At 36.6% G+C, this 10,380-nt stretch overlaps 1 protein-coding gene across 7 annotated transcripts in view; it reads right to left on the reverse strand.

The window, feature by feature from the left end:
- gbf1 (golgi brefeldin A resistant guanine nucleotide exchange factor 1) overlaps window positions 1-10,024 on the reverse strand; it is a 98,898-nt gene extending 88,874 nt beyond the window's left edge. For all 7 annotated transcript variants that reach the window (XM_088635445.1, XM_088635443.1, XM_088635444.1 and 4 more), the window contains exons 1-3: window positions 9,749-10,024; window positions 7,092-7,195; window positions 5,245-5,311 (exon numbers count right to left, since the gene is read on the reverse strand). In XM_088635445.1, coding sequence (XP_088491571.1) covers window positions 5,245-5,311; window positions 7,092-7,187 — 163 coding nt within the window. In that variant the 5' untranslated portion in view covers window positions 7,188-7,195; window positions 9,749-10,024. The remainder of the gene's footprint in view (window positions 1-5,244; window positions 5,312-7,091; window positions 7,196-9,748) is intronic.
- Between the last annotated feature and the right edge of the window lie 356 nt (window positions 10,025-10,380).

Genomic DNA, 10,380 nt, shown 5'->3' on the forward strand with positions numbered 1-10,380 from the left:
ACAGGCAGTATCATGCATATTCAAACAAGGAAGAAGGAACTAACCATTGCAATTCACTGAAAGGGGGACATTTGGAAGGCAATAAAAATAAATGTTTATATTTTTTAACTTTAAAGTCTTTTATGTATTGGTCATATTGTTGCAGACAAGTACACACCATCTGCTATATAGGGAAATTCCACTCAATTTGTTTTTAGAAGAATACAGCTGTTTTGCAACACACCTTACCACCCTCCGTTAAAAGCATTCTATTAACCACAGTCATGGAACCAAATCATCAATGAAAGGATATATTTTATGCAAATACTACAACATAAACCACTTTAAAAAACAATTTTAATTAAGTCTAATCTGGCTGCCCTAACTAGAGTAAACATGCAGATGGCACCTGTGATTTTACTAGAGTTTGTCTGACAGGTCTCAGCAATCTTAACAATTAAACTCCAGAGGATGTTTTCTCCCAGGTGTGTTTGTTAAGAACAAACTTTGCTCTAAGAGATTTCTGTAAATGCACTTTGAACAGGCACCTGCCCCCAATCACGCAGCTACCCCCCAAAAACAGATACACATGCTGTCAACAGACCCATCACCTCTAGCTATTCCTTTTACCGAACTTGTAAAGACAAGGATTGTGATGCGTTGAGTACACTAGGGAATTTTATGTCCTTATTTTCCCTTCCATGTTTTGCACGGGCAATTCACAATTAGCCCAAGTCACCTAAGAGGGTAAGGTCATTTCCTTGAAGAATTTCAAGAAAGACTCAAATAACACACTACAGTACATTCGGGACTGGGAAAAAAAAATCAAGCATGAAACCAAATTTCATTTTACTAATTTAATACACACCTTTCATAGCCCCAGATCAAATTAAAAACAACAATCTGTTGACGCATTTTTTCAGGAACCTCCGTTCTGTTGTTTGATGAGTCTGGCCTATCTCAGCGTGAAACAGAATGATCACACTTGCCTGGTACAGCAACACTAGGAGCATAGATGTGCATGAAGAAGTACACAATTATGGTCTGTTCTTCCCAACAAACTATAAATACAGAAACAAAAAGTAAAAGTGGGATGTGACAGGACTAAAATTTCTCAGTAAAAAATTAAATAATTCTTAATTAAAATATTATAAAAATGCATAAGCTGTAAAGGAACCAGTTAAGTTTTATTCCTTGCATCTTTTCAACATGGAATAAACCTTTACTTTTTTCTTTTTCCAATCAGTACTTTTATTGTAAATTCACACGCTCAAAAATTATTTTTAAAGATAAAATTAGTAATTTCTCATTGAGTATCTTAAAGTAAGTCAAAAACTCAAATATGCTACTTGCACAAGTATTCAGACCCCTGTATTCTGGTAGCTAAGTTTACACAGTTGAAAGAAATTGCCATAATGATGATACAATTGCCTTGTACATTGGCCTCTGTCTGTGCAGCACTGAAGTGGCCGTCGCCTTTACTGGATAAAAACTCCAGTCTGTTTAGAGATCACTGGTCAGGCATGAATCTGATGGTATGAAAATAAAGGCTAAAGAACATTCTGAGGAAGTTAGAGATAAATATAAAAAAGCCTTGATTAGGAAAAGGCCACAAAAAATATGAACAAGTTTGGATATGCCAGTGAGCACTCTTTGCTCAATAATCAAGAAGTGGAAGCTGCATCACACCACCCAGTCTAGAAAAGGCCGCTCCTCAAAACCCAGCCAAAAGAATGAGACTTGTGAGGGAAGCCATTGAGAGGCCAATCAATCACTTTGAAAGACCTACAGAGTTCCGTGGCCGAGAGTGGAGTAAAAGTGCATCATTCAACTATCAAGAGTTCTGCATAACACTGGCCTGTATGGGAGGATGGATGAAAGAAGCCACTACTCAAAAAGAACCATCTCAAAACCCTGGAGTTTATCTTACAGCACCAGAGCGATCCAGGAAAAAGGAAAAGGTTTTGTGGTCAGATGAGAACAAGATTGGCCAAAATTCAAAGTGCTATGTGTGAAGCAAACCTAACACGAATGCCCCAGAAAACACTATCCACACAGTGAAGTATGGTGTCAGAAGCAACATGCTGTGTGGATGCTTCCTGTCCCTGCTGATGAGGAGTCTAGTTGGAATGAAGCAAAGTACAGTGGAAAAACCACAAGGGACCTTGTTTCAGTCTGTTAAAAAACTGATGCTTGGGAGAATAATCACCTTTCAGCAGGACAAGGATGCCAAGCACACAGCCAAAGCAACATTGGAGTGGACCAAGAACAAACAAAACAATGTCCTTGACTGGCTCGATCAAAGCTCCTTCGAGAATCTGTGGCAACATTTGAAAAATGTGGTCCACAAGCGCTGTCCGAAGAAACAAGTGAATAAATAAATGAAAGCGAATGAGTTGGAGCAAAGCTGCCAAGAAAATGGGCAAACATCACTCCTAACCATTGTGCCAGGACAGTAGACACCTAACCCAGAAGACTTAAAGCTGTTATGTGGCAAAAGGTGCATCTAACAAATATTATTATGTGGGGTCTGAATACTTATGCAGGTAGCATATTTCAGTTTTTGATATGAAGATATCTGCTGGCAATTAATTTTGTCTTTAAAAGAGACCGAATATTTTTGCAAGGCACTGTACAGTAACTTTTGTATGTAACATATCAAAACAAAATTAGGTATGAATAACTGTGCCTCTCCTCTCCAGGCCACTGGATCTAGGAAGCCAAGAGGAAGAAACCAGAAATGCAAAGATTCTTACTAGCATACTGCATGGACGTGGCTTAGAAGATAAGTAGGCGATGAAGGCTTTAAACATCAGGTGCACGACAGACATTTGTTCAAGCCCCTGTTGTTTCAGAGCCTCCTTTCAAATCTTACAGACATCTTACTACAGACCCCTTCCTCACAAACATGGTATCTCTCCACTGTCTGGCTCATCTGTGTGTGTGAACTCTAGAGAATACCAGCACCACAAAGCTTAACATTTACATTACGCCACTTGTTCATTACAAAGTTTTTGGTTAAATAATGAACAAACTCTGAAACGGTTTCAATGGGAGTTAGGAAATTATAAATAAAGTACAGAAACCCCTACAGCAAGAAATGAGAAAGACAATATTGACAAATGCAAAAGGCCATCTCTTCTCAATGGAACTTTCTGCCACACCTGATTAAATATGCTGTTCAGAACAGAAAAGGCACTTTATATTTGCAGCTTGAATGGATTTACATCAGGTCTCACAAGCTTGGATGTTTCTTTTGAATATATTTGGAAAAATAAAAATACACATTAAAATGAACATTATTTTCATTTGCAGTGTCATTTTGTAGCAGTGATAATTAGAGTTGCTGACCCTTATGCTGCTCCTTATGAGATAGTAAAGAGAATCATTACATTACAATAATTAAAACAAGTCTCCTTAATTCACCTCTATGATCAAATATATATTTAGGCTTCAAAGCAATGGAGCCTTTTGTGGTTGTTCAGATTGTTTTCTTCCCACTTTTAAAACTGTTTGAAGATCAGGGAGCTAAGCAGCCTAGTACTAAGAATGCGTAGAGGGACAGATAAGCAATTAGATTTGTGACAAAAATGGTGTCCTGCATCAACTAAGATGTCAGCCTCATCCATATATTATAATAATCCTTAATACTAATCCTTAACCCTTATCCTTTCAAAATGTTATTAAGCAGATATCACTAATCAATTGAAAATTTGCTAAGGTCATTTTATGGCCACAACAGATTATAAACTGTGCAACATATCATGCAAACTGCACCTGATTAAAACAATTTAGCCAAATGTATAGGTACAATTATAGTACCGTCAGGCAGAATACATGTGGAAGTGCTGTTCCTGTGTGAACCAAGATGAACACCTGACTACCATTTCTTTCTCTTAATTGTCAATATGTGGCCTGTAACACTAAACACTAGTGTAAAAAAAAACATTTGGCCTTTTAACTCCAAACCTATTAAGTATTGAATTCACATCTGATGCAGAGGTGTCCCAGCACAATAATAATAATAATAATAATAATAATAATTGCTTATGCTTATATAGCGCTTTTTTGGACAGTCCACTCATGTAATGGGGACTCTCCTCCACCACCACCAATGTGCAGCATCTACATGGATGATGCGACAGTAGCCATAGTGCATCTTCTTAATGGACAAAAGATGGAAAGTACAGATAAAGGGTAAATGCTTTGACAGGGATAATCTAATTAGTTGAGTACCCCAGGGATCTGCATTAAAACCCCTGCTCTTCCCAATTTATAGTGATAACAGATTCTGACACAGTAAACTCGTCATGCTTGCAAACAATATCAAACTAACAGGATGACAATTATTGTAGTGCAGTGTTGTACATTCAGGAAGCAAAAACAATCTGCAGACACAAAATGGAAAATTAAACTTGAAGAGGCTACGAATGAAAAAGGCTAAAGTGTTTGTGTTAAAATGTCAATTATATCTTCTAGACAATGTAAACTTTAGGATATACAAGTGAAAAGTGTCTAATTTAAGGGATGTTATGATAAAATTCTACAAATTTAAATGCACTAGTAAAACCTCTTTTAGAACATATTGTTGGACACATGTTGGACATAACACAACAAAATTACACTGCTTGTCTGGAATCAGTCCAGAGAAGACTAACCAGATACATTCCCAGGCTCAAAGTAGTCCTACAGTAACAGTCAAAAAGAACTAAATCACTGTAGACTTGGACAGAGGCGACCACAAGGGGATTTGATTGAAATATTCAAATGTTTCATGAAACATCTGGATGAGATCCTCAGATCAATTAGCTCCGAACAACCCATCAGCCTAGTGAACCAGATGTTTCTTCTTGTTTTAAACATGATATGATTTTTTTCTCAAAGCCCAAACTGATCTGAAGGTTATTAAAGTAATACAGAGAGATGAACAGAAAAGGCTACAAAACAATACAATAGATTGGGTAATTCAGTAATCAAACAGAACAATGAAGACTATTTGCAAAGGACAAAACATATGCACTAGTTAAGCACCAGAAGATACTTTGAGGACAAAGAAGTTCAAGGACTCCTAAGAATGTGTGGTAATAATATTGTGGTATAAAACCATTAGGTGATTCTAAGCACATTTTGTTTTCCTGTAAAAATGATTTTCACACTGGGTAAAAAAAAAACTCCTTTGCCTAACCTAAGACCATTTTCTTTATATTTAAGCTACTCATAGAAATGGGTCTTTACAAATCAAATGTTCATTTGAAAAGGACATACCTTTAATATTGTTGAGTATCTCCTTCAGGTGGCTGAAACTGTTCAGTAGTGGATCTTGTTCTTCATCCTAGATAGTGACCAAAAAAAATGATGAAAGACACTGAAAATTACGGTACTATTCATGCCACCTTTGACCATGTTTTAGGTGTGCAGATATTGTAAAATATTTAGATTTGTTAAATCTTGGCATATAATGAGATGATTATCAATACAAATGCTAATAATAAAAACTAGAGCAGTAAACATTGAACTACACAATACTATTCTTTTTTATTATTATTCCAGACTTTTAGCCAGTCGAAGGTTTGCCCCTTGTGCAGATAATGCTGAATTAAACGCTGAAAAGATACGTTTCTTCTCCTTTCCACACAGTCATATTATTGTAATATTTTCTAGTTTCAGATGTTGCATCTTTAAATTGTAAGGTTCATGCACTTTTACTTTTAATAGTATGGACATTATCCAATAGCTAGTTCAATGCTCAGCTGTGGACCCTACATGCCATTTCTCCACTGTCACCAGGTTATCTTTCCACTGCTTTTGTGCCAGCACAGGACTGAACAAGCAAAACTGAAGCCACACATGAGAATGCAGATTGGAAAAACCCTGAAGTGCAAGTTCTCAATACATAACTCATGTACTGTACATTAAACACTGGACAAACACAAACAACATAACAGCACACTTTGTTTAGATACTCAGATTTTTCTGCAATTTTATTCAAAGCAATATAATGGAAACCATTTTTTTTCTTTTTGTGAACAGAATTTGAAGAACTACGAGTGCATAATTTCTTTCTGCCCTTTCAGCACTGATGACCATTTAGAAGTAAAACCATGAAAAAAGCTAAAGGAATTGATTCACCTAAATATAACAGGGAACATGAATGATCCAAAAAACAATGTGTCGGTGCAAAAATCAGGATGATACAATTAATGGAGTACCACAGGGATCCAAACTAGGATCAATGCTCTTGTTAATTCCTAAGACAGCAGATTATAAAGTAAAAGGATTACTGAACACTGTAGAAAAAGTAAAGAAAAAATTATCTGGACTAAATTCAAGACTTGGCAAACACCTGAGAGATTAAATTTAATGTAGACAAGTGTAGTGTTTCATGCAAGTAGGAAGAACAAATTATAAATAAAACATAGGGGCACAAGGTATTTGAAGAAGCTACTTCAGAATAAGCCTTGAGCGTTTATGTTGACACACCATTTACAATCTCTAGGCAATGTGTGGAAGCAATAAAAAAGTCAAACAATGTTCAGATTGATAAAAGTATAGAATTTAAATCAAGGAATGTTAAAACGTATGCAGTACACTGGCATGAGCTCATTTATAATATTGTGCACATTTTTAGTCACCACATTACAAAAAGTATTGCTGCTCAAAAATCAGTTCAGATAGGCAACCAGATACCTTCCCTGGTTTAAGGAATGTACTACACTAACAAGCTGAAGAAACTAAGTGTTTTTAATCTTGAACGGAGAAAACTGTATGAGGGGACCTTATTTAAGTACTCAACATCTTCAAAGTCATAATCAATAATAAAACATGAACTAGTAGACAAGTGGTACTGTACTTAAAAAAAGAAAAAGGCAATTTGCTGCACTGTACATACATACATATATATATATTCAGAAAATGTTGGCCATGAAGAGTGAACTATTACCCAAGGAATCTATAAGGGAGAGACACTGCACATGAAGCACAATATAGAAGCTTTTCTATATTCATCTTCTTGACTCCAACTGAGATTTTAGTAATAGCTCTGTTCAAATCTGTGATTAACAACTTGGGTGTCAAACTTACTTATATGATTATAACATACAAAATGGTCTTACCAGAGGTGTATGGGTGCTCCATCTGGAATTCCGTTTGATGGCACCAACAACAGAACAGATCTCTCCTTGAACAATATATATGTTCTTGTCCACCATAATGATTTCTAAAGAAGAACATGAAATAGTTATTGCTACAAAAGAATGATTAAATTGAACATAAATTCTGATAATGTCATTTAATACAGTCGTACCGCTCAGCAACCCCTATCATCGACCTCTTTTTCAGAAAAATTCTTACGAACATGGGGACAACAAGTGGTGTCACAGGGGCGACCAATGAGGGGACCCCCTGCCCCTAAACAAAATGGTCTGCAAAGAAGTCTTCAGAATCGAAATCAGAAGAAATCAATCTTAGTAGAATTTGTGAGTGGTTGCTGTACAAAACACAGACCAGTCAGGATTTGCAAACACTAGTGACATCCTGAAACAATGATTATGTATGAAGTAGCCATACTATGCTTGCCTGCCTTATGATAATAGGATTAACGTCTTAGTTGACCACTAATAGCAAATAAATCATACACACTATGATATAATACAATAAGACCTTGCCGAAACAAGTGTTAGCTCAATACTGGATAAACTTCATGCAGATAAGCAAGCTTCAGAAACTCATGAAACAAAAGGACCAAAACATGATGCAATATAAGGTTCTTTAAAAACATACCTGTCATGCCTGTTTGCTTAAAAGGTCAAGTTACATTTCCTGCCTGCAAAAAACATGCCACCTTCTCACTGCCACACAATGGTTGGAAAACAACAGAATGTCCCTCATATAATATTAACCAACAAAAAACAATAGCCAAGTAACAGCAGAAGAAGATGTACATTATAGTATTTTTCTGCACACCATCCATAAAAACCTGTATTATTACACACGTAAAATCATGAATGGATACAAAGAACAAACTTTCAAAAAAATCAGAGAACAACTAAAACACTGTTAAAGGCTGCTACAGTGTATGCAATGGAGATCTTAGTAAAAACATCACCGAAGGCATTCAAATGCTTTAAAAGTATCAATAAAGTTTAGAAATTATTTGAAACTGCTTCATTCTTCCCACACGTTTAAGGGCATAAAGTGTAATGCTACCACATTCAGAACTAAAAAGGAGATTTTTCCCTTAGAGAAAGATTACTGTAATTAAGAGTGTGTTCCAACAGAAAGACGTGTTACTTTTTGATTTTGGCTAATGATAAGTACACTATTTCTTATGGTAGGATATTGGAATAAAATGACAGCTGTGCCCTGTGCACTGTTCTACAGGTTGGGCAGTGCAAAATCATCACCCTGATAACTGGAAAAGGGTTCATTTGGGAATACAGCTACGCAATCAGAATATAGGACACTTTCAGTCTTGGTAATTTCAGGTTGAAGCAAAATGTGAATGGCTGACTAGGAAAGAAAAAATATCGGTAAGTAATCTAGACCTGGATACGTTTTTATGCTGACCAAAAAGCTATTTGATTCTGAAATAAAATAGGTGGCTATATAGTTGTTTCTTTTCTTCCATTATTGTTAATTAAAGGTGACAACAACACCATATTGGACACTTCAGTGATATGATTTTTTGTAACAGTTAAATCCTAACTTTTGTTATTGGTCAAAACCTTCACTTCAATATTGGAGTGCTTGCTTCTCTTAACATGTATGTATTTAAATGAGTGTATACCAAAAGGGTTTCTGACTGATTTCTTTATAAAAAGGTCTAAAAAGGCTAACTTCACTTTTATCTACATACAGGTTTAAACATTGCTACCAATAGTAAAAGAACATCATACTTTGCACAGGACACGTCTCCCTTGACCGAAAATGAGTCTTTCCTCATAACGCGCTGCCCCTAGCAGGAATTGTTCAGGTTCATATTGTATCCCATGATGCCTTGCAATTACATATGACAGGAAGTCGCTCTTTAACTATACCCAACCAACAGTGTGAAGTCTGCTTGCTTCGTTCATGTTATAAAAGCATTTAAATACCAATGTGACTATAACAAGACATCCATATACAACAATGTTGCAATACTTATTTTTAATGCCACATTTTAAAGGAGCTATACGGACGTCCCTCATTCTTATTCCCTAACTCAATAAATGATCATTAGAATTTGCATTCCAGCATCTCCCAGACTGTCTCACTGTGTCAAAAATGATATATTTCACTTTTAACTAGCACATACAAGGCAGCTGAATCCAATCTTAGACCTGGAAAGCAAGCGCTTATTCGAGTCACTTAACATGTGAGGTTTTTCAACAGCAAAGCAAACATGTTACTCTTCAATCTACAGTTCCTCTGCTCGTCTATGACTGGGCATTGCCTTAATACTAACTGGCAACGAAAACATTGATAGCCCAACAGTAACATCTGACAGATTTTAATACACTTGCCCGCTCCCTGTCGGCTTTTTGTGTTTATTGTCAATATGTATTTTGTAATTAAACATATCAATACTCTAGCTGCGAGCTGAAGCAAGTAAGATACTACAGGTGGCTGATCACTGTTGTTGCCATCGGTGTACTCCATAACACACTCCGCTGGCAAAATAAGTGAAAGACAGAGCAATGTGGCAGTCTACAAGACAGACACGAAAGGTGTCACTCGCATCGGAAAACGTGTAAAATGTATATGAATGCATATATGTATAGCATTGACCTACCTGTATGGGTCCAAATCCAAGATGGCGGCTTGCTCAATGTTCAGCTGATTTATCCAGCAATAAGACCAAAATAAACAATTTAATTACACCATACGTGCTAACAGATACTCCTGTTACATTCCAGTAACGAACAGGTTTACATTTCAAAAAGCTCAGCTCACGGTGAGTTGCATAAACCTACGCTTGATTGGTGAATGTTTATAGATTTGGAAAAAAAAACACTAGCCGGCTCTCCCAAAGCACTTTGTAAACTCACTGACGTGGTAACGCAGTAGACGTGTAACTGAACATGCTGCTTGGTGAAAGTTATGACGGACGGGGACAAAGACCAATCACAGTAAAGGAATAAAATCCTAGCTATGTCACTAAATTAATTTAAAAGGAATACATAGTTCCACAAAGCAGAAAATCACCAATAAACCTAAACCAGTAGCAAGGACTAAAGAAAATCGAGGAAAAATAATTTAGTCGAAGGAGCTGTCTTTGATTGACATCAATGTTGGCCATTGGCAGACAGTAGCGGAGTTGCGATTAGAGGCGCGTCGCAAGTGGGGCGGGCTAAACACATTTAGCATGGTCGGTTGAGATACAGTGATGACGGCAGCAGCGGGGTATCCTTAAGGTCCACATCA

The sequence above is a fragment of the Lepisosteus platostomus genome, chromosome 6, assembly GCF_059453375.1.
Source record: "Lepisosteus platostomus isolate fLepPlt1 chromosome 6, fLepPlt1.hap1, whole genome shotgun sequence".
NCBI classification, from domain to species: Eukaryota; Metazoa; Chordata; class Actinopteri; order Semionotiformes; family Lepisosteidae; genus Lepisosteus; species Lepisosteus platostomus.